The sequence below is a fragment of the Mirounga angustirostris genome, unplaced genomic scaffold, assembly GCF_029215605.1.
Source record: "Mirounga angustirostris isolate CCGP_5_RB_7025 unplaced genomic scaffold, mMirAng1.0.hap1 SCAF_12, whole genome shotgun sequence".
Classification (NCBI taxonomy): domain Eukaryota; kingdom Metazoa; phylum Chordata; class Mammalia; order Carnivora; family Phocidae; genus Mirounga; species Mirounga angustirostris.
Window position 1 is genome coordinate 37,871,851 of NW_026991720.1, and position 18,483 is coordinate 37,890,333.

The 18,483-nt window shown below is 36.7% G+C and overlaps 1 protein-coding gene across 6 annotated transcripts in view; it reads left to right on the forward strand.

Annotated features, from left to right (window-relative positions):
• IMMP2L (inner mitochondrial membrane peptidase subunit 2) overlaps positions 1-18,483 on the forward strand; it is an 889,807-nt gene that overhangs the window by 574,251 nt on the left and 297,073 nt on the right. For 4 of the 6 annotated variants that reach the window (XM_045864397.3, XM_045864399.3, XM_045864400.3 and 1 more), the window contains exon 5: positions 8,270-8,335. The exons of the other annotated variants lie outside the window; for them this stretch is intronic. In XM_045864397.3, the coding sequence (XP_045720353.1) occupies positions 8,270-8,335 (66 nt within the window). The remainder of the gene's footprint in view (positions 1-8,269; positions 8,336-18,483) is intronic. 6 annotated transcript variants of the gene reach the window in all.

Here is an 18,483-nt window from a genome sequence, read left to right on the forward strand (position 1 = left end):
CCCGTCTGACTCTTGATTGTCTATTGCCTGACTTTGGAAAGTGTCATCTGGTAACCGTCGTCATGAGACAAAAAGGTGGCAGGTTGGCACATCGGTGTATACCTCACGTCTTTGACCCCAGAAAGTTACACTGAAGATGCTGTAGCCATGTTGCTTGGAGTGAACAGCTCTAATGCGCGCATGGGAATTTCACAGCTTCTGTCCATCACAAACACCTGTTGAACACAATTAGGCAGATTACAGAAGCTGACTTCACCAAAGATAAAATATTCATTTTATATTTGTAAGGAAAATAATTATGTTTCTTTTTTTTTCCGGATATTTGTCCAATGAGAAATTAGTTATGGGTATGGGTTAAATGGTGGCTCCAGGTAAAATGGTCAAGACTGCCTTCGTCCTCCCTCTCCTCACTTTTACCAAGATACCTCCTGCCCGAAGCTTGTTATCTCACACCCCACAACGTGAGCCACATGGAGGCCTACCGCAAGTAGGATGTTAGACACAGACTGGCCCCTGGCCCATTCTTCCAATAGCATTCTCTAGGTAACTGCATGTACGATGGACATCTTGCATCGGTATGAGTGTTCTCACTTCTGCTCTTGTGTACTAGTATTTGTTTTGTATCTCAGCTGGTCTGCCATTTCCATGATGCATTAATGGATACAGATATGGCTTGAAGTAAAAAATGTCGGTACCTTGTACTTTCAGGCTTCTTCATGGTTTGTATATTCTTCAAGCCTACCAAAAGAATGTGTGGCACTATTTGCTAACCTGGTTGAAGCTAAAAGTATAAAGCCAGTGAGCTTAATTGCAGTAATAGGGTTATAAGGCTAATTTGATGGTTTGATTCCTTTGAAGACTGGTTAATTTTTATTCCGTGGCCTTAACTGGTGCTCTATTACAAAGACATACTCATTGAGATAGTGTGGATAGAGGGGCAAAACCTATCTTGACTACAGTAGAAACAACTCAGACACTCCTGAGTGGTACTTTGGGAATTCAGAGGTGGTACTTCTATATGAAGGTCTCCACTTTGGGAGTCTGATTAAAAGTGTAGTCAGTATACATATTTATGTTAAGTATTCATCTCCTCCAATTCCACAGATATGCCAACTCTAAGTATATTCAATGTGTGAAAATCCAGATTTACAAAATAAAATCAGTGAATGTGTTTTTAGGTCCAGGAGTTTCTTTATAGATCAGAGGAGTTTATTTAAATAGCAAGATTCCATATTGCATGGTAGAATACACACACATACACATACATATATATGTATTACATACGTCCTGTATATTTTATATATGTGCTATATAAATATAGTCATTTACATACAACTTATCCTAGACCATGAGGTATAGTTGTAATTATGTTTAGTACCTGAAGATTGCAATGTTCTGTGTTTTGACATGCTTGAGTTAGTAAACTGGTGGAAATTAACTCATTGGTATTACTATACTAAATTCCTGAAAATGTTCATAGTTAAGTGAGAACATTTATTTCAGAATCAAAATGCACAATTACAAAACTATTTCAGCTCTTTTCGAGTATGGAAGTCAAAAGTCATAATACACATTTGATTGATTGTACATAATTAAGGCTGATTTACTAAGAAGGCCAGTTGTCACCATTTGCTTATTAAATTTCTTAGAATCCTAGTTAGTGACAGTGAAACAACTCTTCCAATTTAACCAAGAAAAATTTTTATCAGTAAACAACATCTTACTTCTCTGAAGTTCATGCTCTTGTTTCATCAGTACTGTTAAAATATGTTTGTGTAAGGTATTATAGAAGATAAATCTGAAACAGCATGTTGCTCCTGGTGCCACATTCTTAGATCACTTAGAACCCCGATCGGAATCTCTCAGGTTCTCTGACTCTCTTGCGGCTGCTCAGTGGCCTGATTCAGGTAAGATATGCTGTGAGGAGAATAGCCAAAGTACATAAGACATCCCTTCCCTAGCCTGTCCCTACCCTACATAGGAGCCTGCTGAAGAGCACTGGCCCCACTGCTCTGAAACTCATTTTACTTCTCAGGGTTTTCTTTTCTTTCTTTCTTCTTTCTTTTTTTTTTTACAGGGTTGTTGTGTCTTTTTTCTTTTCTTTTCTTTTTTTAAATTTTATTTTATTATGTTATGTTAGTCCCCATACATTACATCATTAGTTTTGATGCAGTGTTCCATGATTCATTGTTTGCATATAACACCCAGTGTTCCATGCAATACATGCCCTCTTTGATACCCATCACCAGGCTAACCCATCCCCCCACCCCCTCCCCTCTAGAACCCTCAGTTTGTTTCTCAGAGTCCATAGTCTCTCATGGTTCATCTCCCCCTCTGATTTCCCCCACTTCATTTTTCCCTTCCTACTATCTTTTTTTTTTTTTAAACATATAATGTATTATTTGTTTCAGGGGTACAGGTCTGTGATTCAACAGTCTTACACAATTCACAGCGCTCACCAGAGCACATACCCTCCCCAATGTCTATCACCCAGCCACCCCATCCCTCCCAACCCCCACTACTCCAGCAACCCTCAGTTTGTTTCCTGAGATTAAGAATTCCTCATATCAGTGGAATATTATACAGCCATCAAAAACTGAAATCTTACTTCTCAGGGTTTTCTAGGCACATAACCACCCTATGCCGCTGCCTGATGGTGCCTTTCCCATGATCTCCCTTCCCTCTAAGACCTGGTCCCTATTTAAGAAACTAAGGTGTTATAGAAAACACATTTGAAGCATTAACCTGGTTTTTTCAACCTCATCTGTAATTCACCTTAATAATAATGAGGCTGTTGGAATGGAGCACTTTCTGAGGTAGCAGGCCAGAAATGATTGTTTGGGATTGAAGTACAAAATAATAAATAAAAGTATTGAACATTATATTGCATATTATATTGAAATATAGAATATTAAAATTCTGAAAGTATAGCTGAAGTTATAAGCTCCACATTTGTGACCGTATATCAAGAATGAACCCAAAGAGCAACAAAAGTCTGTGTAGTTTCTTTTGTTTAAATTTAAAAGACTCGCATGATACAAAGCAAAGTCTGCAAGGGACAATAATGTAGCTGAAATAATGACCCAAGTAAAAAGTTTGGAGAGTACTAATTAATAAAACTGCACTGAATTAAAAAAATGAATCATTAAAAATGCAGCTGTATGTACAAAGTTCACATTACTGATAGTGAAACAAGTATACACAATCCAACATTGAAAATTACTCATTTTTATCTTGATTTTACAGATGATATCCATTTAAGACTAATCTGTGCTTTTCAGTGTGAATAGTATTATATTTGGCTTTAATATTTCTTTAGTTAATTGTATAATAAAACTTGACCAAACCTTTAAGATGCCTTTCTTGCCTTCTAATGCAGCAGACTGTGAAAATCCCTTTATTAGAGCTTTTTTGAAATAAATATTCTATGAGTCTGAGAGAAGGATTGTAACAGTTTGCTTGGGCCCAGTTTAATTGATCTCCTTTGTGAATTTATTTTAGGAAAAGATAGTTCTAGAATTTACCTACTTACTATGCATAAGACCCACCCTAGAGATTTCATACCTGTTGACTCAGTAGTTATTACGATAATAGAGATGAGAGAAATCATCAAGATTTCTAGAGATTTGTTAAACAAGCTATTGGGACTCTGGCACATCCTCAGTATCTGCTTCTCAGCTCCTGTGGACTTTCTTTCATGCAAGAATCGGGGCCTAGGATTGCCAGATCTTCTTATTTTTTCAAGAGGAACAAGAAATTAGTATTTTTATGTCAAGTCTCTGCTTGTTTGGCTAGTTCAAGATAAAAAAAAAAAATTATGCCTGAACCAAACAAGACATTTCTACAAGCCTGCCTCGATTATCTGACTTCTGGTTTAGGACCTCTGATCTAGCCTTATCTCCCTGAATATGAGACCCAGATTGGTTATGTAGGGTGCCTACACTCAGTAGCTCACTTGTAGCAGAACAGTGATAACCCCTAGTAATGGGGTTGTACCGCGTGGAAATTGTACCCCACTTCATGCCTTTGCAAGGCACAAGGTGACCCAGTAGAAGCACTTAGGCCGTGGAGAATGGGTGAGATCACAAACAACAGGGAGGATACACTCCTGGGCCTTTCTAGCTCTAACCTTCTATGAAAACCATGCCAAACCCAGGCAACGTCTTCTGAAATCTAAAAAAAAAAAAAAAAAAAAAAAATGTAGCTCTGTGTGGTGATGGATGTTAACGAAACTTATTGTGGTGATCATTTTGCAATATAGACAAATACCAAATCATTATGTTGTACCCCTAAAGCTAATAAAATGTTATATGCTCATATCTCAAAATAAAAGGAAGAGGGAAGCTATCATTTGATATGACTTCCTTTTTATATGAGTTTTTATAACTGTGTTGAGTGGACTTTTTATTCTACATCTTTTTTTGATGATTCCAACAGCAATGTATATTTTTTTATTGTGATGATATAAAGTTATGTATTTTAATGCATGACCATTCTTTTGGACAATAAAAAACAATCTGCCTAATATAAGGCATTCCCAGAATATGGGTTATTTAATCTCATTAATGAAGAGTTAAAATTTAGACTGCACAGTGCTCGCTTCGGCAGCACATATACTAAAATTTAGACTGCACAGTGATATATGTTATTAGTGACTGATATCTGTGGTATTTTTGAGGGATTAATGCTTACATTAGACTGTAGCCAAAATGACTTCTAGTAATGAGATTAATTCTATCATTAATCTGGGCCAATCCTGAGCCATGCAAACATAAAAATCTATACAATCCAGAGGGAGGTTTTAGGATTTTACTATATATGGGAGAAGAGTGAGAGCCTAGACACAGGTTTAAGGTATACCTGTGACGTAAGGATGGGCATGGAGGCAGGAACAGAGAGTGTGGCGTACTTGCTAGTCTTTCCATTCCCACAAAACACAAGAGGGCATCTGCTGAGTATTCTAAAGTACCTTCCTAGTGCTACAGACAGGATCAAAATTACAACGTACAGCAAGAACATACAAAAACATGAAATCAGTTACAGAGATGATGAGACCTAAGACATGGCTCTGCTTGCCCCATAGCAGGGTGAAAACTGCATTTTTATCAAGAGAGGGAGTGAAATTTGAGAAGAACATTGTCATAGAAATCTTACAGCTGTGCTAGACTCTGTTCCCCTCCCTCTAGCCATTCCATTTAGACACACATTCTGCAACACCAACCTGATCTGAGACCTATGCTGACAATTCAAGGCATCCTGTCCAAGCCTCTGGAGAAATCTTGCCTAATTAAATCAGTGGCATAAAACAGAATGCTTAAAATTCAGGCTCCAGAAACAAATATTGTAAAACAATGCTTATTATGAAAACACTAAAATTACAAATTTAAATGCAAAATTTAGTATTATTGGACAGCATACATGGTATCCCTAAGGAAGGTGTATAATCCTTCACTTGTTATTCTTGACATTTCCCGGGAGATAGGCAAATGGCCAAGAAAATTTAGACAAAGGGAAGTTCAATGATTTTCACAATGTAAATCTATAACTCTCATACCACTTCTACTTACATCAAAGTAGTGCCTTCAACAGCCCAATGATTAAAATATAGATATAGATTTTGAGCAGTAATGGGATTAATGTTAGTAATAGCTTTTTTCCCCACTTTGAATCATTTGATTAGATTCATGAGTTTAATATTACATTAAAATTTATAGATATATTTGAAGTGGTAATTCATAAGACTTTAATTATATAGACAGCTCACTTTGCATATTCTATTTTTCCTCATGATCTTAAAATATACATTATTTTAAAATATGAAGTACTTCTCAAGTACCTCAAAAACTTAAAAGTTGTCGGCATGAAATATTGCTTTACGGTGATAAGGATTGCTTTTCATATTATTTCATTAACATTAATACTGCATCCATATTAGATGGGGGAACTTGGCAGTTAGTTCAGGTCTCACCCCTTTCTTGGAGCATTTCTTCTCAGGTAATGTCATATGACCCAAACAGTTGTCATCTGTTCCTAAACTTCCCACAAATCTGAACCAAAAAAATTTAGGCATTTTTTTTTTTTTATCATATACAGAACTCCATACCCCCCAACTTTGGTTTTATGTCCTTCCTGGTTTTTTTCTAGTATAATCGCATGTGCATTTTCTTTCTCTAATTACAGATGCGAGGTCACAGTACACATAATATTTTCTATTTCCATTTTAATCTGTAAATTACATTGATAATTTCACATCATTAAAAATTCTTTCATAATATTTTTGTTTTCTTTAAAAGATTTTATTTATTTATTTGTCAGAGAGAGCACAAGCAGGGGGAGCGGCAGGCAGAGGGAGAAGCAGGCTCCCCACTGAGCAAGGAGCCCGATGTGGGACTCGATTCCAGGACTCTAGGATCATGACCTGAGCCAAAAGCAGACGCTTAACCTACTGAGCCGCCCAGGTGTCCCTCTAATATCATTTTTAATGACTGGAAAATATTTTATTATGTGGATGGACTATTTAACCAATCTACTCTTAACTAATTTTTTTAAAAAATAGATAACATCCATATAGCTAAAATTTTGCATATATTCATAATCATTTCATTAGGATAAATTCCTAAAAGTATAGTTGTCTTGTTAAAGAGAATATAAAATCAACAGTGTTTACAGAAAGGCACATTACATGACCATATGCTTTATATAGAGAGCACCATGTCCCTAGACCCTCAACAACAAACTGTATTACTGGTATTACTATGATTATTATTATTATTATTGTTTGTCAGTATAATAGGAAAATGATATTCCATTGTTCTAAAATGCAATTCTTCGGTGATCATTGAGGCTGAATATTATCTTACACATTTTTGGTTATCTAAAATAAAAGAGAGAGACATGGGAGGGGAATTTTCTAAATGTCTATGAGTAGTCCTGCACAATTTCATCAGCTTCACTGTGCCGAGATCCCTCGCTCTGGCTGTATATAAATGACAGTAAAATTATAGAAATATAATGGTTAATCAGTTCAGTGAAGGGGACAGTGCAATCTAAAACTCTGATCAAATTTCCTTTTAAAATAAAGAATATTTATAATTTAGTGAAAAATTGTGAGACTAATTTTCACAAGTAGATGCAAATGGTTTAGATGATTTCATTTTCTCTGCAAGATATAATGTGAAATATAAATCTTATTGAAACTGCATATTTACTTTGATGAAGTGTTGCATTTTGAATATATTTAATCTTTTCAGTTTTTGTGCATTTACCTTCCTTTTTAAAAGCAACTCCTTTCAAAATGTGACTTGAATTGAGAATATTTTTATCTATCCTTGATTTCCAAATTCATATTAAATGATCATTTATGTGATGATGTATGAGATGTTCCTTGAAATGTGTCTGTTAAAAGACTTAAAATGTTATTGGCATGAAATTGGTCTTATTAAGATTTAGTCATTGCTGTGTAATAAATTACTCCAACATCTCGAAGCTCAAAGCAACAAATGTTTATTATCTCACATATTTTCTGAGTATCATGAAGCCAGAAGCAGTATGGATAGCTGGTCTGGCTTGTGGTCTCTCAAGAGACTGTAGTGACACATGGCCAGAGCTATAGTCTCTGAATACTTGACTAGGCCTGAAGGTTCTGCTGCTGTTTGCTCACATGGTTGGCAGACCTTATTTCCTCACCAAGTCAGTGTCTCAGTAGGGCTGCTCAGGACGGACATGGTCTTCTCCAGAGTGAAATTCCAGGAATAGAGTGGGATGTCAGTACCCTTGTTTTAGCATTCCGAATTACATAATTTTCAAATGGCTAAGCCTAAATGCAGTTTAAAAGAATCTTCTGATTTTCTTTTTAAAGCACTTCTCATCTGTATTGTTTTCTTGAACATTTAAATCAAATTCCACTGTTTATTTTAAATGAAATAAGGAAACTTACGTATGTGATTTAAAAAAAAATGTCTAATCATTTTTGTATGTATGAATCCTCTTTCTTGCAGGTGCTTAGCTCTAATGTTAAAACTCTTATCCCTCTTGTATTTTTTATTTGAATAAACTTTCAGCATGGCTTCTCCTCCTCTAGAAGTTTAAAATGAGAATGACATCAATAGTAGCTTTCTATCACTTGAGACCTAAGTAGGATTGATGTCACTGTCATGGGTGGGAAGGACTCTGTCATGATTTTAATATAGCCCATTTAGTCGCAAAATTGCTTTTCATTGTCTTAAAACAATAGAGACATAACTGATTGTATAACCTTATTTTATTCTAGGTCGCCTAAAAACCCAGAACAGAAGATCATTAAAAGAGTGATTGCTCTTGAAGGAGATATTGTAAAGTGAGTACTGAAATTGTTGTTTTTGAGTTCAGGTTATAACTTCTGGAATTTTGTTGAGTTTTAAATCATATCACTTGGGAAGTACCACTCAATTCAGAGGACCAAAGCTTTGGAGACTTCCCAAATGAACTGGTACTTCTTCAGTGAGCATCATCAACCATTTCATGATGTAAGGCTTACATAACTTCTTGATTATATTATTATCTTTTATCTGTGAGGCATAGGAGAAATAAATGTTAACTGAAGTTAACCACTAAATAATTAAACTGATCACTAATTATTTTTTGAATATTAAAATTAGCATGATTGTTTTAGATTATGGTATCATTATGATATCAAGGTTTATTTTAGATAAACTCATGAACATCTTATTATTTTAGATGCAAATACAGAAACTAAGTGGCAGCTTTTATACACGTGTACTCACAACCCTGAGATCATGATCTGAGCTGAAACCGAGAGTTGGATGCTTAACCTGACTGTGCCATCCCAGCGCCCCAGTATTCAGAAAATTTTCAGATCCTGTTTGCCAAAAAGCTTAATCCTAAAATGTCTGTATTAGTGACCCTACAGATTAAACAATCTCATTAAAATGAATCTCAGTTGGTTTTAGGGCAGAATCAAGACCAGCAGTTCTCAAAGGATGGCCAAAGGGTCGCTGGACATTCCCAAGACCCATTGAGGGGGTCAGGGAGATCAGAACTACTTTCCTAATAATACTAAGATGCTGTTTGCTTTTTCACTCTTATTTTCTCTCAAGTGCACAGTGGAGTTTTCCAGAGGGTATGTGATGTGTGCTATGGCATCAGATTAAATGCAGGAGCAGATACTGGAATATGGCTGTCTCCTCTTCAGCCAAACACTAAACGGATTGGCAAAAAAAAAAAAAATCCCATTGATCTCACTATTTCTTCTTTTGTTTTGGAAAATAATTATACTTTTCATTAAACATATTTGTGTGTGTGTTAACATATAGGTTTATTATTATTTTAGATTGAATCTATAAATATTTTTTAATTCACCATTTTAATTTCCCATATGGTAAATATTGACAGAGAATATTTTCTAATGTGGTAAATATTAACAATTCTTTGAGAGTTCTTTGAGAGCCTCAGTTATTTTTTTTCCTTATTTATTTATTTATTTATTTATTTATTTATTTATTTATTTATTTTATTTTTTTTATTCTTATGTTAATCCCCATACATTACATCATTAGTTTTAGATGAAGTGTTCCATGATTCATTGTTTGTGCACAACACCCAGTGCTCCATGCAGAACGTGCCCTCCTCAATACCCACCACCAGGCTAACCCATCCTCCCACCCCCCCTCCCCTCTAGAACCCTGTTTGTTTTTCAGAGTCCATCGTCTCTCATGGTTCCTCTACCCCTCCGATTTCCCCTGCTTCATTCTTCCCCTTCCGCTACCTTCTTCTTCTTCTTCTTCTTTTTTTTTTTTTCTTAACATATATTGCATTATTTGTTTCAGAGGTACAGATCTGAGATTCAACAGTCTTGCACAATTCACAGCGCTTACCAGAGCACACACCCTCCCCAGTGTCCATCACCCAGTCACCCCATCCCTCCCACCCCACCCCCCACTCCAACAACACTCAGTTTGATTCCTGCAATTAAGAATTCCTCATATCAGTGAGATCATATGATACATGTCTTTCTCTGTTTGACTTATTTCACTCAACATAATACCCTCCAGTTCCATTCACGTGATTACAAATGGCAAGATCTCATTCCTTTTGATGGCTGCATAATATTCCATTGTATATATATACCACCTCTTCTTTATCCATTCATCTGTCGATGGACATCTTGGCTCTTTCCACAGTTTGGCTATTGTGGACATTGCTGCTATAAACATCGGGGTGCACGTACCCCTTCGGATCCCTACTTTTGTATCTTTGGGGTAAATACCCAGTAGTGCAATTGCTGGATCATATGGTAGCTCTATTTTCAACTTTTTGAGGAACCTCCATACAGTTTTCCAGAGTGGCTGCACCAGCTTGCATTCCCACCAACAGTGTAGGAGGGTTCCCCTTTCTCCGCATCCCCGCCAACATCTGTCATTTCCTGACTTGTTAATTTTAGCCATTCTGACTGGTGTGAGGTGGTATCTCATTGAAGTTTTGATTTGGATTTCCCTGATGCTGAGCGATATTGAGCACTTTTTCATGTGTCTGTTGGCCATTTGGATGTCTTCTTTGGAAAAATGTCTGTTCATGTCTTCTGCCCATTTCTTGATTGGATTCTTTGTTCTTTGGGTGTTGAGTTTGATGAGTTCTTTATCGATTTTGGATACTAGCCCTTTATCTGATATGTCATTTGCAAATATCTTCTCCCATTCTGTTGGTTGTCTTTTGGTTTTGTTGACTGTTTCCTTTGCTGTGCAAAAGCTTTTTATCTTGATGAAGTCCCAATAGTTCATTTTTGCCCTTGCTTCCCTTGCCTTTGGCGATGTTTCTAAGAAGAAGTTGCTTCGCCTGAGGTCAAAGAGGTTGCTGCCTGTGTTCTCCTTTAGGATTTTGATGGACTCCTGTCTCACATTGAGGTCTTTCAACCATTTGGAGTCTATTTTTGTGTGTGGTGTAAGGAAATGGTCCAGTTTCATTCTTCTGCATGTGTCTATCCAATTTTCCCAACACCATTTGTTGAAGAGACTGTCTTTGTTCCATTGGACATTCTTTCCTGCTTTGTCGAAGATTAGTTGACCATAGAGTTGAGGGTCCATTTCTGGGCTCTCTATTCTGTTCCATTGATCTATGTGTCTGTTTTTGTGCCAGTACCATGCTGTCTTGATGATGACAGCTTTATAATAGAGCTGGAAGTCCGGAATTGTGATGCCGCCGGCTTTTCTTTTCTTTTTCAACATTCCTCTGGCTATGCGGGGTCTTTTCTGGTTCCATACAAATTTTAGGATTATTTGTTCCATTTCTTTGAAAAAAGTGGATGGTATTTTGATGGGGATTGCATTGAATGTGTAGATTGCTCTAGGTAGCATTGACATCCTCACAATATTTGTTCTTCCAATCCATGAGCATGGAACGTTTTTCCATTTCTTTGTGTCTTCCTCAATTTCTTTCATGAGTATTTTATAGTTTTCTGAGTACAGATCCTTTGTCTCTTTGGTTAGATTTATTCCTAGGTATCTTATGGTTTTGGGTGCAATTGTAAATGGGATGGACTCCTTAATTTCTCTTTCTTCTGTCTTGTTGTTGGTGTATAGGAATGCCACTGACTTCTGTGCATTGATTTTATATCCTGCCACTTTACTGAATTCCTGTATGAGTTCTAGCAGTTTTGGGGTGGAGTCTTTTGGGTTTTCCACATAAAGTATCATATCATCTGCAAAGAGTGAGAGTTTGACTTCTTCTTTGCCGATTTGGATGCCTTTGATTTCTTTTTGTTGTCTGATTGCTGTGGCTAGGACTTCCAATACTATGTTGAACAGCAGTGGTGATAGTGGACATCCCTGCCGCGTTCCTGACCTTAGGGGGAAAGCTCTCAGTTTTTCCCCATTGAGAATAATATTTGCTGTAGGTTTTTCATAGATGGCTTTTATGATATTGAGGTATGTACCCTCTATCCCTATACTCTGAAGAGTTTTGATCAAGAAAGGATGCTGTACTTTGTCAAAAGCTTTTTCTGCATCTATTGAGAGGATCATATGATTCTTGTTCTTTCTTTTGTTAATGTATTGTATCACATTGATTGATTTGTGGATGTTGAACCAACCTTGCAGCCCAGGGATAAATCCCACTTGGTCATGGTGAATAATCCTTTTAATGTACTGTTGGATCCTATTGGCTAGTATTTTGGTGAGAATTTTTGCATCCATGTTCATCAGGGATATTGGTCTGTAATTCTCCTTTTTGATGGGGTCTTTGTCTGGTTTTGGGATCAAGGTAATGCTGGCCTCATAAAATGAGTTTGGAAGTTTTCCTTCCGTTTCTATTTTTTGGAACAGTTTCAGAAGAATAGGTCTTAATTCTTCTTGAAATGTTTGGTAGAATTCCCCTGGGAAGCCATCTGGCCCTGGGCTTTTGTTTTTTGGGAGATTTTTGATGACTTCTTCAATTTCCTTAGTGGTTATAGGTCTGTTCAGGTTTTCTATTTCATCCTGGTTCAGTTTTGGTAGTTGATACATCTCTAGGAATGCATCCATCTCTTCCAGGTTATCTAATTTGCTGCCATAGAGTTGCTCATAATATGTTCTTATAATTGTTTGTATTTCTTTGGTGTTGGTTGTGATCTCTCCTCTTTCATTCATGATTTTGTTGATTTGGGTCCTTTCTCTTTTCTTTTTGATAAGTCTGGCCAGGGGTTTATCAATCTTGTTAATTCTTTCAAAGAACCAGCTCCTAGTTTCGTTGATCTGTTCTACTGTTCTTTTAGTTTCTATTTCATTGATTTCTGCTCTGATCTTTATGATTTCTCTTCTCCTGCTGGGTTTAGGCTTTATTTGCTGTTCTTTCTCCAGCTCCTTTAGGTGTAGGGTTAGGTTGTGTACTTGAGACCTTTCTTGTTTCTTGAGAAAGGCTTGTATTGCTATATACTTTCCTCTTAGGACTGCCTTTGCTGCATCCCAAAGATTTTGAACAGTTGTGTTTTCATTTTCATTGGTTTCCATGTATTTTTTTAATTCTTCTTTAATTTCCTGGTTGACCCATTCATTCTTCAGTAGGATGCTCTTTAGCCTATGTATTTGAGTTCTTTCTGACTTTCCTCTTGTGATTGAGTTCTAGTTTCAAAGCATTGTGGTCTGAAAATAGGCAGGGAATGATCCCAATCTTTTGGTACCGGTTGAGACCTGATTTATGACCTAGGATGTGATCTATTCTGGAGAATGTTCCATGGGCACTAGAGAAGAATGTGTATTTTGTTGCTTTGGGGTGGAATGTTCTGAATATGTCTGTGAAGTCCATTTGGTCCAGTGTGTCATTTAAAGTCTTTATTTCCTTGTTGATCTTTTGCTTAGACGATCTGTCCATTTCAGTGAGGGGGATGTTAAAGTCCCCCACTATTATTGTATTGTTGTTGATGTGTTTCTTTGCTTTTGTTATTAACTGCCTTATATAATTGGCTGCTCCCATGTTAGGGGCATAGATATTTACAATTGTTAGATCTTCTTGTTGGATAGATCCTTTAAGTATGATATAGTGTCCTTCCTCATCTCTTATTACAGTCTTTGGTTTAAAATCTAATTTGTCTGATATAAGGATTGCCACCCCAGCTTTCTTTTGGTGTCCATTAGCATGGTAAATGGTTTTCCACCCCCTCACTTTTAATCTGGGGGTGTCTTTGGTTCTAAAATGAGTCTCTTGCAGACAGCATATCGATGGGTCTTGTTTTTTAATCCAGTCTGTTAGCCTGTGTCTTTTGATTGGGGCATTTAGCCCATTTACATTCAGGGTAACTATTGAAAGATAGGAATTTAGTGCCATTGTATTGCCTGTAAGGTGACTGTTACCGTGTATTGTCTGTGTTCCTTTCTGGACTATGTTGCTTTTAGGCTCTCTCTTGAGCCTCAGTTATTTTTAAGAGTATAAAGGAGCCTTCACACCAAACAGTGTGAGAACTTGCTGATGTGGGAATGAATGGCAAAAATTTTCATGTCATGATTATCTGTTCATGAGTAGTCTGCCATGGTATGAATGGAGCTATTGCGGGATGGTTTGAATGGTTTATATTTATGAATATTTGTGCAGTCTTTCTTTGTTTTAAAAGCTTTATTGAGGTAAAATTTATATACTGCACAACTCACCCCATTTTAAATATACAGTGTAACAAGTTTCATTATAAGTATACACAATTGTGCAAGCCTTACCACAATCTAGTTTTTGAACACTTCCATTACCTTCAAAAGTTCCCTCCTCCCATTTGCACTTAACTGAGGCTCCCACCAGCCCCAATGGCCAGTCCCAGGCAACCAGGAATCTGCTTTCTGTCCTCATAGTTTAGCCTTTTCTAGAAAATTTATTTAGATGGTATTATACAATATATAGTCTTTTATACCTGTGTTTCCCCCCCACATATCAGAATGTTTTTTTAGTTCTCCAAGTGTGTATATCTGTAGTTTGTTTCCTTTTTATGGTTGAGTATATTCCATTGTATGGACCTACCACATTTTGTACGTTCATTTACGAACTAATGAACATTAGGATTTTTCCAGTTTGGGGATATTATGAGTAGAGATATGGATATTTGTGAAAATGCTATGGACGTGTGTCTTTGTGTGGAAATATGTTTTTATTTCTACTGGGATTTATTCACACATATCACTGTTAAAACGCCTATATACCTAAGACGCTGGCTATTATGGTGAAGTAGATGTTTAACTTTGGTAACTACCAAACTGTTTTCAAAAGTGGCTATAATATTTTATGTTCTACCAGCAATGTACAGGGGTTTCAGTTTCTTTGTATCCTTGCCAACACTTGGTATTATGAAAATTTTTTATTCTGGCCATCCTCATGGGTGTAAAGTAGAATCTCGTTGTGGTTTTGATTTGCATTTCCCTGAAGGCTACTGATGTTGAGTATATTTCCATGTGCTTACTTGCCATTTGTATATTTTCTTGGGTGAAGTGTCTTTTCAATGCATTTGCTCATTTTGTACTGGTTATTTAATATTTTGAATTATAAGAGGTCCTTTGATTTTGATTCCTTAAATAAATTGGGCATTTGGGGGAGGATGAATGTGTATAATAATGTGATTTTAGTCAGGTGTAAGTGTATTCGTATCAAAGAGTTTAGTTTTTGTTACCTGTAGGATTTGTGTAGTCAATTTGCAGAATTTGGTGACTGCTTTCTATTTTGAATTCCTATCTAGTCTTCTGATTTCAGTAGGAAACTGGGAAGAGCAATAAATTTGGAAAACTATTTGATATTCATCCATAAATGTCCCAAATATGCTTTTAATATTTGGAAAACAGTTTGTGTGGATATGATGCAAATCCCATTCAAGGAATGAGTCAGCAAACCTTGAATATGTTATATTAAATGATTGAAGCCAGTCACAAAAGACCATATAGCATTTGACTCTATTTATGGTATATGAAATGTCTAGAATAGGCAAATTCATAGAGGCAAAAAATAGATTAGGGGTTCCCAGGGGCATAAAAAAAGGGGAATGAGAGATATGGGTACGATGGTTTTTTTTTTTTTTTTTTAACTTTTGTTTGTTTGTTTGTTTTTGGTAAGGGGCATAAAACATTCTAAAATAAATTGTGATAGGGGCGCCTGGGTGGCTCAGTCGTTAAACGTCTGCCTTCGGCTCAGGTCATGATCCCAGGGTCCTGGGATCGAGCCCACATCAGGCTCCCTGCTCCGCGGGAAGCCTGCTTCTCCTTCTCCCACTCCCCCTGCTTGTGTTCCCTCTCTCAGTGTCTCTCTCTGTCAAATAAATAAATAAAATCTTTAAAAATAAATAAATTAAAAAAAATAAATTGTGATAGTCTCACAGCTCCGTGAATATATTAAAAACAATGAATTGTACATTTTAAATGGGTAAATTATATGTTATATAAATTACATCTCCATAAAGCTATTAAAAAAAGAATTGGTCAACAAAGGGAGCAAAAATTTTATCTATGTCAAATAATCTAACAAGATTAGGAATGTCAAGGGATTCATTTTACATTATAATCCAAAGAGAACACAGCTTTAATTCAGATGTATCATTAGTGGCCACCAGCTGGAGTCAACAATGTGAGATTGTAAAACTTGGTCAGACATAAAAAAACTCTTGTGTAATTAGAAATCCTACAACAGACCTCCCTGAGGAAAAACCTGGGTTGTTGCTTTCCTCAGTAAGTGTAAATACTGTATTGGGTTCACAGAGGGCCTGAGATAGAACGAGGGTTATTGGTGCAGTGTTGGGAGATGAGGGGAAGGGGTTGGAGATGTAAGAGATTTATACCTTTTTTTTCCCCCCACTGCTGCAACCCACTTGGGGAAAGGCTGGCTTCTTTGTTCTAACCCTGAAACTTAACACTTTGGATATATGGCCCTTTGTGTCCACCTTCACTACACCTCTATCATGAAGCAATGAGTAACATAAGGAATGAAAGTATCAAGGCTCAAGACTCTCTCAGTATGTAGCCTCTAAAAACTTTTTGATAATTGATTAGAAAAAACTTTTTTTTATTTAGTGTTTTAAAAGAAAATTTAAAATTTTATTCCTCTGAATAAAATAGGTACTTAAAAATTCTAGGCTTCCTGGGCTTTAAATTAATAATTGGATATATTCCTTTATTTTTTTATTTTTTATTTTTTAAAGATTTTATTTATTTATATGAGAGAGAGAGATCACAAGCAGGGGAGAGGGGTAGAGGGAGAAGCAGACTCCCTGCTGAGCAGGGAGCCGGATGCAGGACTCGATCCCAGGACCCTGGGATCATGACCTGAGCTGAAGGCAGACGCTTAACCGACTGAGCCACCCAGGCACCCTATAATTGGATATATTCCTATAATAATTTTCTAACAGCGTTGAAAAACATTAGGAGGTATTAGGTAATACAGTATTATTTACTGATGTGCTTACCTCTTTTAGTCTATGACCCGTTTTTTTTTAAATGCCAGAACATATAAAAATCAAATTTAAAAATATGTTGTCTTTCTTCTACCAGAAGTCATTTGTCTATTGGTATCCTAACTTGTAGTAGACAATGTGCTTTGGTCTGTGATGTGGACTTTCCATTCCCAGTCTTACCTTGGATAATACTTGATTACTTAGTAGGCAAGCTAAACTGAAATGCACATCACCAGAACTTTTTTTTTTTTTTGGAAAGAACTTGATATTTCATAAAATGATCAAAGAAAAAAATCTGACTTATTAGGACTCAGTTACCCTTTTTGTGGATTTTGTAGTATTTTTATTGTGAATTACACATAATTAGAGGGTAGAGAGGAAACCATTATCTTTTCAGAGCTAAGCACTTTCAAGGCTTAATCTAATCCTCAATTTAATGTTCTGTTAGTTATAAAAAACAGATATGTAGTAAAATATAGTTTAAAGAGCACTTATTTTAAAGGTAATTCAGCAGATGGTTGACTCATATTATGTTTCTACCTGGGGAAAGAAGTGTGGCAAAAGCCAAGGATCAACCTCGCCTCACTGAAGACTAGAAACGGTACTACAGCTGGACTTCTGGTTTCTGTGCACCTGCACCCTCTATCCTTGTTTTTGTCTGTCTTGCTTGTGTTCCCATTGGCTTTTGCCCCATGCCAACTGCTGACTTCCTTGGGTGTGCCTCTTGTTTAAACTACCTGAGAGAAATCTGAGTGTGTCGCTTTGAGGTACAGAACTAGGATATGTCCACCTGACAGGTCACTGGTCAATCCACTCATCAGCCGCCTTTGGGGTGGGTGCCCTTCCTTGGTCTGGCCGGTTGTGGTTGTGTAGGCCAGTCAGCTAGTACAGACCCTGCAGCTCTAAGGAACCTCTTGGAAGGGGCTTGTACATCTGGCAGATACTGTGAGGCCTCCCAAATTGGGGCATTGTAGTCAGCACTCACTTCGCTTAGCATCACCCTTTGAAGCCTCATGTTCAATAAAACTATAATCTGTTATCCTTGGTAATTGCTTTGACCTTACCCTCTGGGGAGGATTTATTTATTTGTTTGTTTATTTATTTACTTATTTATTTAAACTACAGAAATAACACAAACTGGAAAAATTCAAAATGCTATCATGAACATCCTTGCACACATACTTTTGGACATTTGTGTGTTTATTGTTGTAGAACAGATAGCTAGAAGTAGAAATACTGGGTCAACGCATGTTGTTGTTATTGCTGTTGTTATTTTTAGTTCTAGTGTATACAGCCAGATTTCCCTCCAAAGAGGTTTGTTGTACATCTCACCAATATATTACCCTCTTACCAACACTGCATGAAATGGATTTCAAGATCAAATGCAATGGGGAGGTGGTGGATGTCAGATTTAGAAGTCAAAGCATTTCAACACAAATTCTGAAATTACTTTAAATGATTAGGTTCTCTTTAATCAGTTTGCTGACCGAGTAGGCCTTAGAAACATTCATTTAATGAGCACTGGTCTAGCCACTAGAGAAACATAATTGGATAGAAGAGACAAAGTCCCTGCTGTCACGGAGCTTACATCCTAGTGGTTAGAA